This window comes from Zalophus californianus, chromosome 6 (assembly GCF_009762305.2).
Source record: "Zalophus californianus isolate mZalCal1 chromosome 6, mZalCal1.pri.v2, whole genome shotgun sequence".
NCBI classification, from domain to species: Eukaryota; Metazoa; Chordata; class Mammalia; order Carnivora; family Otariidae; genus Zalophus; species Zalophus californianus.
The window spans coordinates 146,659,141-146,674,820 of NC_045600.1; the positions used below are offsets into that span (position 1 = coordinate 146,659,141).

The 15,680-nt window shown below is 43.3% G+C and overlaps 1 protein-coding gene across 2 annotated transcripts in view; it reads left to right on the forward strand.

Annotated features, from left to right (window-relative positions):
• Positions 1-15,421, forward strand: part of CHRNA5 (cholinergic receptor nicotinic alpha 5 subunit) — a 59,355-nt gene extending 43,934 nt beyond the window's left edge. Inside the window, exons 2-7 of one of the 2 annotated variants that reach the window (XR_003515504.1) lie at positions 4,780-4,931; positions 8,085-8,129; positions 9,329-9,438; positions 11,205-12,036; positions 13,903-14,431; positions 15,001-15,421. Coding sequence is in view for 1 of the 2 variants with exons in the window: in XM_027568686.2 (XP_027424487.1) it covers positions 4,780-4,931; positions 8,085-8,129; positions 9,329-9,438; positions 11,205-12,036; positions 13,903-14,064 (1,301 nt within the window). In the remaining variant the exon portion in view is untranslated. Of the gene's footprint in view, positions 1-4,779; positions 4,932-8,084; positions 8,130-9,328; positions 9,439-11,204; positions 12,037-13,902 lie in introns of both variants that reach the window. The other variant, XM_027568686.2, reaches the window with a different exon arrangement.
• Positions 15,422-15,680: the final 259 nt, after the last annotated feature.

Genomic DNA, 15,680 nt, shown 5'->3' on the forward strand with positions numbered 1-15,680 from the left:
GGAAGCTGCTCCAGTTTGCTCTCAGGAGCTTTTGTTCCCTGCAAGCTCTCGGTACAGCTTTGGAGGAGCAGGGCGAAAATGGCGGCCTCCCAGTCTCCGCCCGGAGGAGCTGAGAACTCGGGGCCCCACTCCTCAGTGCGCCCCCAGAGAAAAGCAGTCACTCCCGTGTCCCCGGTCTCCGGCCGCACTCCGTGCTCACCCGCCCTGTGACCGAGCGTTGCTATCTCTGGCACCCGACCCCGCTCGGAGTCTCCAAACCCAGCAGATCCCTGCAGTGCGTTCCCGCACCGCTCCTCCCCGGGAAGGAAGGGGAGTCTCCCCGGATCTGCTGCTTGTTGGGTCCTTGCTGGGGGAGCCGTGCCCCGACTGGGCCGCAGATCACAGTTTATGGCCACCCCGAGCTGAGAGCCCGCGCCTCGGCTCCGTCTCTGCAGCCGGCTTCCCCGCTCCGATACCTGGGAGCTCTGCCGCACTCAGGCACCCCCGCTCTCTCTGTGACCCCAAGGGTCCTGAGACCACACTGTCCCGGGAGGATTCCACCCCCCGCTTAGCCACTGCAGCGACGTCCCTCCGCCGAGCCAACTTTTAAAAGGTCCGATTTTGTGCTCCGCGGCTCTAGCACTTGCCAGAAGCGGCCGGCGGAGGCCCCTCCCCCGCCGTCTATCCTCCCGAATATCGCCTCGGATTCACTTCTCCGCACGTCCTACCTTCCAGTAAGTGGTCGCTTCTCTGTTCAGAGAGTTGTTGCTACTGTCCTGTTCGATCTCCTGTTGAGTTCGTAGGTGTTCAGAATGGTTTGATCCCTATTCAGTTGAATTCCTGAGACCAGACAAAATCTAGGTCTCCTACTCCTCCGCCATCTTGCTCCGCCCCCTGGTTTGTGGATTTTAAACTATCCTTGCATTCATGGAATATATCCCACTTGATCGTGTTGAGTGATCCTTTTAGTGTGTTCGTGATTTGGTTTGCTAATATGTAGTTGAGGATTATACCATAAGGTATATCTGTGTTTATCAGGGATATTGGTCTGTAATTCTCTTTTCTGTGGCATCCTTGTCTGGTTTTGGTTTCAGGGGAATGCTGGCCCCATAGAATGAGTTCGAAAGTGTTTCTTCCTCCTCTATATTTTGGAAGAATTTGAGAAGGATTGGTATTCTTCTTTGAATGTTTGGTAGAATTAACCAGTATTTGTTGAGAGGAAGGAAGTCTTAATTTAAAAAAAAATAGACTATTACTAGGAAAGGTATAACACATTACAAAGAAATAAGAAAAATAAATGTACTGGCATTGCACACTTAGTTTTATCTTTGTTATTTGCAAAGGAACACTTGTGGGGTGACTATTCAGATAACATTTTTCTGAAGTTATATCCACGCTATTTGTCACATTTTCTCAGCTGTGATCAGAGCTGTGTTGTCCATGATCTCCCCATCTTAGCTCAGTCATAAAGATGCTCTCCTTTTAGTCACAGCATTATAAAGATGTCATTCACATACCACACAACTCACTTATTTAAAGTACATGATCCAGTGATTTTTAGTATGTTCAGTCTAGCGTGACTGTTACCAAAAATGGTATTTGGACATTATCTCCCTCCTTCCCCACACCGCCCTCTCCCTAGGCAATCACCAATCTAGTTTTCTGTATCTCTAGATTTACCTATCCTGGATAGTTCATGTAAGTGGAATCATATAATTTATAGTCTTTGGGACTGGCTTCTTTATGTAGCATAGTATTTAAAAGGTTCATCCCTGTTCTAGCATGCATCATTAATTCATTAATTTTAGTGGCAAATTAATATTCCATTGGGCATTCCACATTTCATCTCTTCATTTATCATTTGATGGATTGCTGTGCTGTTTCCACTTTTTGGCTGTTATGAAGAATGCTGCTGTGAACATTCGTGTGCAAGTTTTTTGTGGACAGCTGTTTGCATTTCTCTTGGGTGTTTACCGAGAATGGAATTGCCAGGTCTATCATATAGTTAACTTTCTAAGGAACTGTCAAATGTTTTCCAAAGCAACCACACCATTTTACATTCCCTCCAGGAGTGTACAAGGGTCCCAGTTTCTCCACATCCTTTCCAGTACTTGTTACCTCTGCTTTTGGTTATAGCCATCTTAGTGGGTGCAAAATGGTAACCATTGTACTTTTTTTAAAACATATTTTATGTAAGTATGTTGTATGTATGTATTTGTAAGTAATCTCTACATCCATCATGGGGCTTGAACTCATGACCCCGAGATCAAGAGTCCCATGCTCCACCGACTGAGCCAGCCAGGCGTCCCTCACTGTAATTTTAATTGGCATTTTTCTGATGGGTAAAGATGCTGAATATTGTTTCAGATACTTATTGGCTGTTCTTCTTTGGAGAAATGTCTGTTCAGATCCCTTACCCATTTTAAAATTGGGTTATTTGGTCTTTTTATTATTGATTTGTAATGGTCCTTTATGTATTCTAGATATATGTCCCTTGTCAGATAAATGATCTGCAAATGTTTTCTCCTAGTTGCCTATTTTTTTCAGTCAGGAAGGGAAGGAAAACTGAAATGTATTAAGGTAACTATTGTGATTAGCATTATACTTAGGCTGTAGAAGTGCCAAAAATGATTTCTACCTTTTAGAAAGGTTTCTTTGGAGATCCCAGACTTTTGTGACACAACTGGAAAACAACACAGAACAGTGTATGTTAAATAGTACACAATCTCTGTCAAAATGGAATGGAAAAAAGTATGAAAAATGAATGCCCTGGGATTCCAAGGAACTGAGGTTGAAAGTAATTGATTTAAATTATTTATTTTGAGTAGAAATACATGAGCAAATGTTAACTATTCAGAACAACTTTTTAAAAAGAGTATTCTGGTTTGATTCAGCTTCCATAGAGTTTCGTAGTATCCTATATACTGTGTCAGTCTTCCTGCCGGATTGTGTCTGTTTCTCCCTGTGCTCCCCGTACTGGGCACACGGCCAGTAGCCGTTTGTTGAAGGAATGAGCAAACATGAGTATGGGCTAGAGGTCCCAGGGAGTGTGGCATTGATTAAGCACTTTCCTAAAGTTGTCACAGGTGGAAAGAGCAAAAGGTGGAGGGGCCCTGGGTGTCCTTCAAAACTCCACCCGGAACCAGCTCTGCAGCAGCGGCATTTCCGGTCCGATAGCTTCATTTTGTAGTGAGGGGAATGCTCTGGATCTTCTCCTTTAAACATTCTGAGGTTTATGAGCTGCACAAACTTAAAACATTTAGAACCAGCTAAAAATTCTCTACGTAGAATCTGAATGCATGATTAAGGTTTTATGCTAAAATAGCACTGACATTAGGACCTGCCATTTCTATAAAATTGTGTCAAGGAAATGGTATTTCTAATATTGGATGTAGTGAGAAGATATTTACAAGGCAGTATCTTTAAAAAAAAAAGATTTTTTAAAATTTATTTTTGCGAGAGAGAGAGCTCAAGCGGAGCCACAGAGGGAGAGGGAGAAGCAGACTCCCCACCGAGCAGGGAGCCCGACTCTGGGCTGGATCCCAGGACCCCAGGATCATGGCCTGAGCGGAAGGCAGACGCCCAGCCAGTTGAGCCACCCAGGCGCCCTGCAAGGCAGTATCTTAAGAATTATCATTAGGTAGAATGTTAGAATTCATCTATCAACTTATTTATACCCTATCTACTTTCTTTCAAACAAGATTTGAGGTGGCAATTCAAGCTAGTATCTTTTCCCCTAAGGCAAAAGTTTCTTAGGTGCTATTAAAGGACATTTTATTTGTTATTTTTATCTTTTAAACAACCTCAAACTTTTGGTATTTCAGAGGCTAAAAATTTTTAAATAGGATTAGGAGAGGAGAGATAGTTCAGTAATGCTGTTTTAACATGAAGCTCTAAAATTAACAGCTTTTAGACATGAAAGCTCTCATTTTCTGTCAGACCATTTCATTTAGGTTGCAGAAGGACCATCACTAGCTACTATACATCCCTGCATGCGTATTTCATGATAAATAAGCCAGTGGTATTTTGGTTCAAGTAAATGCTTTTTCTTTGTAAAATCGTGAGTCCTCGTAAATGACATGCTTGAATTTCACACATTTCACATATCCTTGACAGAGACTCTGACCCATACAACACCAAAAACTCTCATTTCTTTAGAGGCTTAATTAAACTCAGTAGAAGTAGAAACCATAACTGTGACCCATAAATCTAACCAGTCCATGGCTATGGCATCTGGAATTTTTAAAATTTTGTTTCACTCTCTCTCTTTTTTTCTTTTTGTTTCTCTCTTTTTTTTAAGTGTTAGGTCCTAAGGTAATTTTATACAAATGTATAGCAAACAAAGGTATGACAAATCTGAATAATTCATTCAGTATTTATATGTTCGTATATTAAAATCATGTAAGTTAAAGCTTGTTTATTTTACATTTACAGTAGATATGAATGAACTTCAAAGTATCTGTTTTCTAGGTTTGGAATTTTATGACAAGCAACCCCTCTAGCTCTGGTAACTTATTTAAAAGCTTAAAAGCTCTTGTTAAAATACTCTGTATTAAGTACTGAGTGTTTCCTAGGGAACTCAGGGTATTTCCATGTGAGTAATCTGATTTAACTAAGAAATGTATCCAAATCACAGTGTCTCTTATTGATCATAAACATTTGTATTAATATTTTACTGTAAAAGCTCTATCAATAGTCTAAATAATAGTTTGGTTCTTCGATAAAGCCGAACATTTTTTAAAGTAGAGGTATTTGGTGGGAGACAAGCTAATACACTAACTTTTAAACATTTTTATACAGGATTAGCTGAACCATCCTTTGTTGCAAAACATGAAGATAGTTTGTTTAAGGATTTGTTTCAAGACTACGAAAGATGGGTTCGTCCTGTGGAACACCTGAATGACAAAATAAAAATAAAGTTTGGCCTTGCAATATCTCAATTAGTGGATGTGGTAGGTGTGCATATCATTACATACTTCATTTCATACGGGCTTCCTGGAGCATCGTGGGTGCTCTGTGTTAGGCAGTGAGCATGACAAAGATGGATGAGACAGTCATTTTCCTAAAGGAACTCAGCAGGGAAAAATAATTACCACACCATAGGTGTAGGAATGCACTGCTTATATGATATCGTATAGTTTAGAAATAATTTATTTGGTAATTATGATAGGCCTATTTTTAATAAGTTCAAAGACAGTAAACATTTTTTATGGAAGTTTCTCATTATGTTTGTTTAAAAATATGACTTAAAAAAGTCAACATTTTAAAGAGAGGAAAGTAACAAGGAGCAGTATGATCACAGGCTTAGGAGTGACATGGAGCGTTTTTGTTCGGCTGTTTGGATCAAAGGGTTAATGTTGGAAGCCACTCCTTGGGATGGCCTGATGGGTCACAGAGGAACCTACATACCACAGCACTTTGCCCCCTGCCATTTTTCCCTTGGAGAACTTTGCCTCTTGGAACAAATCACTTATCCTTCAAGGCCAAATTTATTTGTCTGACCTGTGGTGGAATCTTTCCAGATTTCCTAAGACAGTCTCCTCCATTCGCGTGGCCCTTTGCACTTTGACGAGGTGCCCGTTACAGTGGCTGGCGCTCACGCGCTCTGGTGCGGCATCCTCAAAGCTGGCTAAGCTTCATTCCTCAGCTCCGTCCCAGAGCCTGGCACAGTGTCTGGTGCACGGTAAGTGCTGAGTGAATGACAGCTCTGATGGCAGCAGAGAGGGTCAAGGCGGTGCTTTGGGAAGAGCCGTAGGACGGATAAATACACGGTCTTGAGTGAAGGAGATGAGAAGCTTGATAGGCCAGGTAGAGGCCAGGTAGAAGGAGTAGCAGGACTTGAGCACTGAGTAGAGTGGGACGTGCCAGGTTCTGAAGCCCGAGCGGTTACAAGAGAAGAGGAACGGGTCTGAAAGGTTAAATCCATCGCTATGGAGTAGGGCAGAGGAGGTGATGCGTTCCACTGTGATAGCAGGTGCCTGTGGTACGTGGAAAAGAAAATGTTCCCAAGGGCCTTGGGAAATCAAGCCCGGCTCCGTGACGAGAGAGGAGGCTAAGGACGTCAGCGTGGACAGCCTGGCCCAGGGCCGAGTGTTGAAAATGTGGGACTGAGGAGTTTTCAAGCAAGCAGGGGAAGCAGGAAGGTCCGTCCTCGAGGAACATCTGTAGGAGGTGGTAGAAGGAAGGGTGAGCCAAGCAGGGAAGTTGGTGAAGGGTTGTTTCCTGAGAGAAGAGCCCAGAACACAAGGTCAGTGGTGGCAACAAGAGGGAAGGAGGACAGGAGCCAGGGGAGGTGAGGTGAGCGCACGGAGAACAGATGTCCCTGTCATCGCTAAGCTCTGTCCCCCTCGGTCTGCAGTCACGTTTGGGGCTCCTCCTGGAAGTTCCCTCAGATTCCTGCCTTCTTTCCCGTGTGTTCTCGCTTGCTCACTCTTTCTTAAATCTCCACATTGGCTTGCTTGTCGGTTGCTAATTTTATGGTCAGGTTAAAGAAACTATTGTCTGCTCCACTTACACGTAGTTGTTTCTCTGCTAACCGGCTCTTGCCTCCTGGTGCAGTCCTGCATTTGTCCTTGCTCGGGGTTTGCGTCTGTTGCATCCTGAGTTGTGCTGAACACATGAGAGATGCTTGGGAGACACCTTAGGGGTGACCTTAAGTTGGGCTGTACCCCCACATTTGGGGCCAGTTGTGAACTTAGGTATTATTCCTCTATCTGTGTTGAAGATACGAAGTGTTGATTGGGTCCTAGCCCATAGTGCATACTTCATGTGTGTTCATATTTTTCTGGGGAAAATGTCTATAAGTTTCATTGTATTCTCAAAGAGGACCTACTGCCTTATAGCGTCGTAGGTAATAGGTTTACCAGAACTTTCTTCATTGTTAATGCTTCTGTTTAGAACATTTGGCGCAGAGACCAGCACTTACTGTGGATGCTGCATGACTCTGGGGCAGACAGTGGAGCTGGCAGAGTAGGGTTTAAACTTAGGAGCTTTGAAATCTAACATCAGTTCTTCCACCAGTTGGTGGTGTTTAGGCAAGTGGCCTCACTGGGCTAGTTTCTATATTTGCAGAATGAGTCGATTTCAGTAGAAAGAATCTCTAGGTCCTTTCCGGCTCGAGTGCTTTAATCAAGGACAATTGCCATTTAGAACCGGAGTGTAGGAGGGATGGCCTTGCTGTATTTCCCAGTAATTTTTCCCATGGAGGGACTTCACCGCTGTCTTTGTCCCAAGGGAGGAGCCTCCTCTGTCCCCCTCTTTCCCGGGCCACTCACCTGCTGTTGGAAAGAGTCCCCTCCAGGCACCTAAGCCATTTAAAACCACGTCCTCTCTCCCCAGCATTGGGATGGCCCCCTACTACTGTGGGTCTCTGCGCTTAGCGTTATATCCCGCACACTGTGGTTGGTGGTCACAATGGTCTTGTACAGGTCCAGTCGGCTCCATGATATTTCAGCAAAATGTAGTGGAAGAAATGTCACTTTAATTGGGCCTTGAGAATTCAGTGAAAAGCTGGTCTCAGCAAAGAAATAACATCAGGGAGATGTGAGTGGCAAGTATCAAAAACCCCAGTTCTCTAGGAAAGCAGGCTGTGAAAGCTTATGAGGTTGCACTCATGGCAGCGACCTCAGTAATTTTTCTTCATGGCAGCTCATCAGATTCAGATCTGTGCTCAGGGAGACATAACTACCCTTCCCCACATCGCAGCACTTTCAAAATCACCATGTGTTTTATCATTAATCGTGACTTACAATTCATTGTCAGCTTTTTCCTTTCTTAGTGCTAAGTATGTAAAATGCTGTGCCTATTTCTTAGACTGTGTCTCAGGTTTGAGGACATAGAGTAGTCGAGCCTGTGAGTGTTAAATCTAAAATGCCAACGGTGTACTCCACGGCAGTTTATCTGAAATACAGAGCATATTGAAGGGAATAACGTGAAATTAGGCTGGAAAAATGATCCTGCCCTTCTAGAGAACGGCATCGATGAGCAGGATATAGGGACTGTACAGACAGGAGTGTTTGTAAAAAACTGTGAAAATTCTTATTATTTCAAGAATTATTGTTTCTGTACTTGAAATAATCAGCCTTATTTATGTTTTTGTTTTATAGGATGAGAAAAATCAGTTAATGACAACGAATGTCTGGTTGAAACAGGTGTGTATGAAATGCAAAAGGTCACCCAAGTGATCCCAGGTGCTGTGAATGGAGGGTTTGCAGCACGAGAAACACGAGCAGGGGGTGTCGGTGGGTGGGCAGGATGCGGGAGGGTGGGCGTTGATGGGGTTCTCGTGGAGCGGCTGCTGGGCACCGGGGAAACAGCAGTGAACAAAATGGGCAGAAGTGCTGGCCATCAGGGACCTTCTTTCTAGTCAGGGGAAAGAAACAAGGAAGCTGTATTGTGCCTCGAACACTGACAAGCTTCACCGGGGGCAAGGGTACGGGAGTATCGGGGATGTACTTTTAAATAGGATGGGTGGGGAAAGCATCACGACAAGGTAATGTTTGAGCAAGGCTTGGAGGAGAAGAAACAAGCCATGTGAGTATCTGGGGAGATGTGATCCAGGCAAAGAGGGACCAGCACATACAAAGGAGGAGCAAGCAGGCCAGTGTGGGTAGGGGTGAGTGAACCACGGGGAGGAAGGGGTGTGTGGAGGGGGTCAGAGAAGCAGTGGGAGGCCAGGGGTTTAGCAAACGCCTGGGCTGATGCCAGGATTGTGGTGTTTACTTGGAGTGAGATGGGAACGGGGGATAATTGTTCTTACATGTGGAGCCCCTTTCGTACGAAGGACTTCTTTGTCTTCTGGGTCATCAGACCTATGTCCTCAGTTGCTCTTTCTTTATTATGCTGAATTTTAATACCTACTACCACTTCCCTGACCCCAACTCCTAAAAAGCCTGCATCCTTTTTTGGGGGTTCAAGTCTTAACATGATCCCAGAATGTCACCGTGTGGAGGTTGGACAGGTGCTTACATCGTGGAGTGTGTAATAAATCCGGTTCCCCTGCATGGACCAGTCCAGCCAATGACAATACAGCTGGAAAAGAGAACGTCTGCCTAAACCTGGTCTGTACATGCCCATGGCTGCAGCCCCCGGGCGTGGTCGTTGGTGGGGGAAGAGGTGCTGAGCAGAACACAGTCCTCACCTGTGTCGCATGAGGACCAGGGCTGGAGCTAGGGGACAGGGCTGCGCTCTCATGCTCTGAAGAAAGACATGGAGCTGAGTTTTCTCTATGGCAAGCAGAGATGCTCTTATATCTAGAACTTCTGGATGTGGTAAAAAGTATAGCTTTTACTATTCTTGACTATCAGTGTCATTGCAATTGGCAATTGAGGCCATTGTCTTTGTTCTGAAGGAGTGGACAGATGTGAAATTAAGATGGCGTCCTGAGGACTATGGAGGAATCAAAGTTATACGCGTCCCTTCAGACTCTCTCTGGACTCCAGACATTGTTTTGTTTGATAAGTAAGTTATGTTCTAAATGCCACTTCGTGTTTTCAAAAGAAAATGCTTGCATTTTTATTGGGCAGTAGTACTTTTTTCTTCCTTTTGGAACATTGTTTAGCTCTAAGATCAAATGACTTGATCGTGTGTTTTTTTGTGACCCTACACATAGGTTCTATGGATCCTCTCTTTTCTTGGTGCATTGTTTCCTGGTCATAAAAGTGTTCTTTGATTTTTAAGACCTGTAGAACATCTGGGAAGTCCAGAAAGTGTAAGGAAGTTGGGGAGTCACCTATAATCAATCCCATTGTCCCTGCACTTGGAGGCAACGTGCACAGTAGCTGACATGCACAAAGGACTCACTCTGTGTCTGGCCGTGTGGTCCGTGCTTCTGTGCGTTATTCGATTCCCACTATTGTTCAGGTAGCATTGTTGACAGATGAATGGGTGACGGTGTTATAACCGCGTCCACAATCACACAGCTTCCTTGTGGCAGGGTGGGCTTTCACAAGGCAGTGAGTGAGATGGGAACGGGGGATGGTGTTACTTGGAGTAACTTACCCTCCGATTTACTAGACTACATATTTGGCAGATTGCCTCCTAGATTTGGTGGGTATTTTTTTTATTTTTAATTTTTTTAAAGATTTTATTTATTTATTTATTTGACAGAGAGACAGGGAGCGAGAGAGAGAGAGAGCACAAGCAGGGGGAGCAGCAGAGGGAGAGGGAGAAGCAGGCTTACCAAGCAGGGAGCCCAATACGGGGCTCGATCCCAGGACCCTGGGATCATGACCTGAGCCAAAGGCAGACACTTAATGACTGAGGTGCCCCTGGGGGGTATATTTTTAAAAATAGTTGAAATCCTACTTTATGTTCAAATAAATTTCGCTTCTAATTTTGCTTAAATAATGTATTGGAATTATCCCATGATGAGGAGTGTAGAGTCAGCTCATCTTCATAGGCATCCTACCTAGATGTGTTTTGAGGATGGTTTTTCACTTGGGGAAAGGATAATTCTGGGATCGAGTTTCAGGTTTTATAGGACCGCCCCATGGCAAATCTCGGAATTTGTGCTTCTCCTAAAGCACTCTGTAATATTTGCAAGAAGGCATTTGGCATGAAGACAGAGCAAACGCTATGCAAAAACATTAGTGTTTAAACACCTTTTCCCTGCACGCTTCTCTGTAGGTGAAGAGGGAACAAGCTGTAAGTTTGCAGGACACAGCTCCCTGGAGCGTCACATTTCTCCAGGCTGCTGAAAACATGCTTCCATAAGCATGAGTCTAGCAAAAAAGTCACATGAGTTTTAAGATAAAAGAAACCAGTATTTCCAAGAAAGCTTATGTTGGTCAACTAATACAGGGTGTGCGCTCATGGAGCAGCAGAGCTTGAGAAGCACACGTAGCAGGCATCCAGTGTTTATGATGGAGGGGAAGAGCACTGTTTGGGGAGTCTAGGAACATGGATTCAGGCTCTGGCTACTCTCTGATTGTTTAAATAGTCTAGTTATATTTCACAAGTAAGGTGAACTCTTTCAACCTCTAAAATGTCAGGAAGCTGTGAAATAGAGTTGGATCGTTAGTCTCAGAGAGGATGTGGAAGGAGTTCGGTTCTAGGAGGGTTCTGTATTTAAGGAAGATGGCCTTAGAACAGAGTCCCTGTATCTCACGCATAATCACCTACAAAGTGTCTCATGCTTTGGCGTGGGCTTTCTTTCACAGCAGGCTCGTGAAGTGTGGGCTTGGGCCGTCTCGTCTCTCATTGTCACGTGCCTGTGTCTATTTCAGCGCGGACGGGCGTTTCGAGGGGGCCAGCACGAAAGCGGTCGTCAGGCATGATGGCACGGTGACCTGGACGCCGCCAGCAAACTACAAGAGTTCTTGTACCATCGACGTTACATTTTTCCCATTCGATCTCCAGAACTGCTCCATGAAGTTTGGTTCTTGGACTTACGATGGATCCCAGGTTGATATTATTTTAGAGGACCAAGACGTAGACAAGAGAGACTTCTTTGACAATGGAGAATGGGAAATTGTCAGTGCCACAGGGAGCAAAGGGAACAGAACGGATAGCTTCTGTTGGTACCCGCATGTTACATACTCCTTTGTAATCAAGCGCCTGCCTCTCTTCTACACCTTGTTCCTTATCATTCCCTGTATCGGCCTCTCGTTTCTAACCGTGCTCGTCTTCTACCTCCCCTCCCACGAAGGGGAGAAGATCTGTCTCTGCACGTCAGTACTGGTCTCTTTGACTGTCTTCCTGCTGGTTATTGAGGAGATCATCCCCTCGTCTTCCAAAGTCATCCCTCTGATTGGAGAGTACCTGGTGTTCACCATGATTTTTGTGACGCTGTCCATCATGGTCACTGTCTTCGCCATCAACATCCACCACCGTTCTTCCTCAACACATGATGCCATGGCGCCTTGGGTCCGCAAGATATTTCTCCACAAGCTTCCCAAACTGCTCTGCATGAGAAGTCATGTAGACAGATACTTCGCTCAGAAAGAGGGGACTGAGAGCGCTGGGAGACCAGAGCCTTCTCGAAACCCACTGGAAGCTGCGCTTGATTCTATCCGCTACATCACCAGACACGTCATGAAGGAGAATGATGTCCGTGAGGTCTGTGACATGTTGTTTACAGATGCACATCTGCTTCTAGGTCTGGTAGAGTAAACAGTAGGACCCTCAAAATGATGCAGAGGTCGAGGGCCAGAAATGTTGATGTGCTGCTCCGTAGAAGATCTTTAACCAAAGCTGGTTTCAGTTAAAACATCTGCATCAGGGCATCTCTGCTCACCTCACTTCTCCATTCCTCCCGGCAACTTCTGTCATTCTCAAGAGTGATAATCCTGCTGTGATTGTTTTATCTTCCATAACTTTGTGTCTGAATTCTGTGGTGATCTGTAGGCACAACTTGGCATGATCATTTATCAGAAGTTCTTTTATTTTTTAACAAATTAGTCTAATGTAGGCTTTATAAGTATAGCCAAGATCTCTCTTCTAGAATATGTCTTTTTGTTGTTCATTTACAAGAGAATATCAGTGAAATTAAAAGCAGTAAGGTGTTCTCTGGTGTCATAAATGATATGTCCAAGTGTTCATGTGAAGTTTAGTAATAGTGCTTAATAATATGCTTAATTTGCTTAAAAATAAAAATTCATGTAAAACTTTATTAGAGAAAAATAACTCTCATTGGCTTCTTATTTAAGGTTAATATTTAAAATAATTGAACATAAATACATTCTACTAATGTGATATTAGATTGAATTTTCTTTTAAAATGTCAAATTTCAGTGTCACTATTCTTTCTCTTGTGTAATATTTTTAAAGCTATGAATATAGCATTTTCCTAATTGAATTTACTTTGAATAGTCCCATTAAAATTATATGAATTCTCATTTCTAAAGCTTTTTTAAATGGAAACATTTCTAGCAGGTGTGGGAAGCATCAAAGCGAATCTGGTAAAATTACAGCCCTCCCCCCAGAAGGAACATATGACATATATTTCTGAAAAACTTCTAATGCTTGTGGATTTGTAAAGTTTCTATTTCATCATTAGTATGATTAGTTTGTGAGGTCTGAAGCTATCGATGGAGTCTTAAAACATATAGATACTAAATAATGACTTGGATTGAGATGAAATTTAATAAATGTCTGCGAAGTATTGTGCAAAAGGGCCAGCGCTCATCCCCCCTGGAACCAGTAAATGGACTTTATTTTCAGGGGGACTTAGACCATCAGTAGAGTGTTTACAGCCACCTAAAGTCCACATTATCCCACAGTGGGAGCAGAGCTCCTGTAGGGGACCTCGTGCCTCACAAAGGCAGGGGCAGCCTCTGGTGCTCAGGGGCTGGTCTCCACCTGCCCTTCCTTTGAGGTCGCTCAGAGCTGCTGAGGTCGCTCCCTGCTTAGGCTGCAAAACGGGATGAAATGAGGTCCACGCCAGCAGATCTGAATTCATGAACTTAGATTAAAATGGCCCCTAGGGAATCCAAAACCAAATAATGCAGGTTGTGGGGAGGGGAAGAAGATTAAGGGCTCTCCAATAAGTATTATTCTGAACCAACTTTTAATTTGGTTTGAAATTAATTAACCTTAGGCTGGGCTCTCTTTAAAAATTAAAATAAGTAAACACTACTGGGCAAGAATAAGTAACAGAAATAACTATATAATAAGAAAGAGTTTTTTTTAGTTTATTAAAAAATATCCAAGTAGTATATCCTATTAAAAATCTATCAAAATATGCCACTTGTAATATATTACAAATCAACGTGTAAATTAAGAGTGCGTAGCGTCTCTGAAAGCTTGTGGAGGCTGTGTGTGTCCCAGAGCTCTGAGCACCGGGTCACTCACTGTTATGAGGCAGTGGCGGGAGGCACAAACTGATCTGGCCCCTAACTCAGTGTGTAGTATCTTACAGTAATTACACAATTTTAAATTATGTGTTTAATGTGTGTGTTTTTTTTCTTTCTTTTTTTTGCAACAGGTTGTTGAAGACTGGAAATTCATAGCCCAGGTGCTGGATCGGATGTTTCTGTGGACTTTTCTTCTGGTTTCAATTGTTGGATCCCTTGGGCTTTTCATTCCTGTTATTTACAAGTGGGCAAATATCATAGTCCCAGTTCACATTGGAGATGCAAATAAGTGATACCCGCGCCAAGGGGACATAGTAGGAATTTAGTTACCAAAGGCACATGTAGCTCTGGTACCTATAAACTTAGAAAATGTAAATTGTGCTTGAAATTTAACAGACTGACGGTTGCTAACATTGGTTTATCTTAATAGATTGCCCATTCGAACATTTTACCTGCATGAGTGAAGCACTAACTGACTCAACATTTGATCTAGAAATAGCAGCGAAATAGTACCTGAACTGTGCTAGTGCAAACCTAATGTTTGTATCCTGGCAAATAACACCAGTTTGTAATCAACATGAAGCTCATCTTTTGACTGTGTTGGAAAATTCCCATCATATTTGAAGACTGATTTCAGGACTTTTTCTGCATTTGGTAAAGGTACACATTTTAAATCTCTCTCTGTCCTGTATCTGCGGGGGCAGGGGGTGGGAGACAGCTGATCTTCGGCACGGTGTCCTACTGCTGTATTAAATAAGCCAGCTACTTGGTACAATAACCATTTAATGTGATGCTGATTTTTCTATAACCAACATTTTAAAAAGTGAAAAGTGGGAATTCCTTGAAGGCTTACTTTATTCCTTAGATGCTTTAACTGAACAATTATTGTATTAACTATTTTTGTAGCTTACCGTCCATTGTAAAATCATACAATAGACAACTCCTGTGCACATGCACGAGTATCTAAATAATTAACAATAATTTCAACCCCCTTGTCCATATTTTCCACAATAACCATCTTCTATATAAATTGTAGCCTTTCTGTATCGTTCATCTCAGAATAGTCCTCTACAATGAAGTAAATCCCAGTTTTAAAACTTAAAACCTCCATGGATACCAAATCCTACTGTGAAGAAACCATCTTCCGAGATTAAAGGTGGTTTCTAATTAGGTAGAAGCACATCATTACATATCTGTAATGTTTTGGTTTCTCTCTTTCGTCCCAACAGTTACAGTGCTAGAGACTTAGAGTTGTGAGGGCTTGTAGATGTCATGCAGTGTTAGCCTTTCACTGCTCACTCAGGACCGGATGGACTGTCGAGGGTAAACGAGTTAGTTTACCCTCGTGCCCCTGTTCAGCTGCTACCCAGGAGAGCACACCAACAGAAGCCCGGGTTTGATGAGCAACTCCTAGCTCTTGCGAGAGCAAATGCCTTATTTATAGTAAGTAACCATCTAAGGGCAAGTCAGCGCTCTCTGGAAGATAGAGGGGATCCGTCTCATCTCTGTCTTACTGTAGGCACATGTTCAGTGTCATTTAACAGGTGAACGTTGGGTTTGCTGAGTTTAAACTGCCTGTTAAGATAGCTTTGCACGTAATCTCCCTGATTCCTCATCTGTCTGCATTACTGTTACTTAAAATTTCTGTAAGTAAATAAATTTTACAGAAATCTTCCTTTGACTTACTGAAACATGAGTCACCGCAGCTGCAATTTTGTCAGTTTTATTTCTGTGTAGTCAAAACATCAAAATGACTAGCGAGAAGATCAAAATGGTGTCTGGGAATCCTCGTCTCCTAGTCAGTGGCTAGTCAGACTCAGACTTGCGGTACAGGAGAGCTGCTTCTGAATAATCTGTCTAAAGCAGTGGTTCTCAATCAGGGGCAGTTTTGCGCTCGAGGGGACACTTA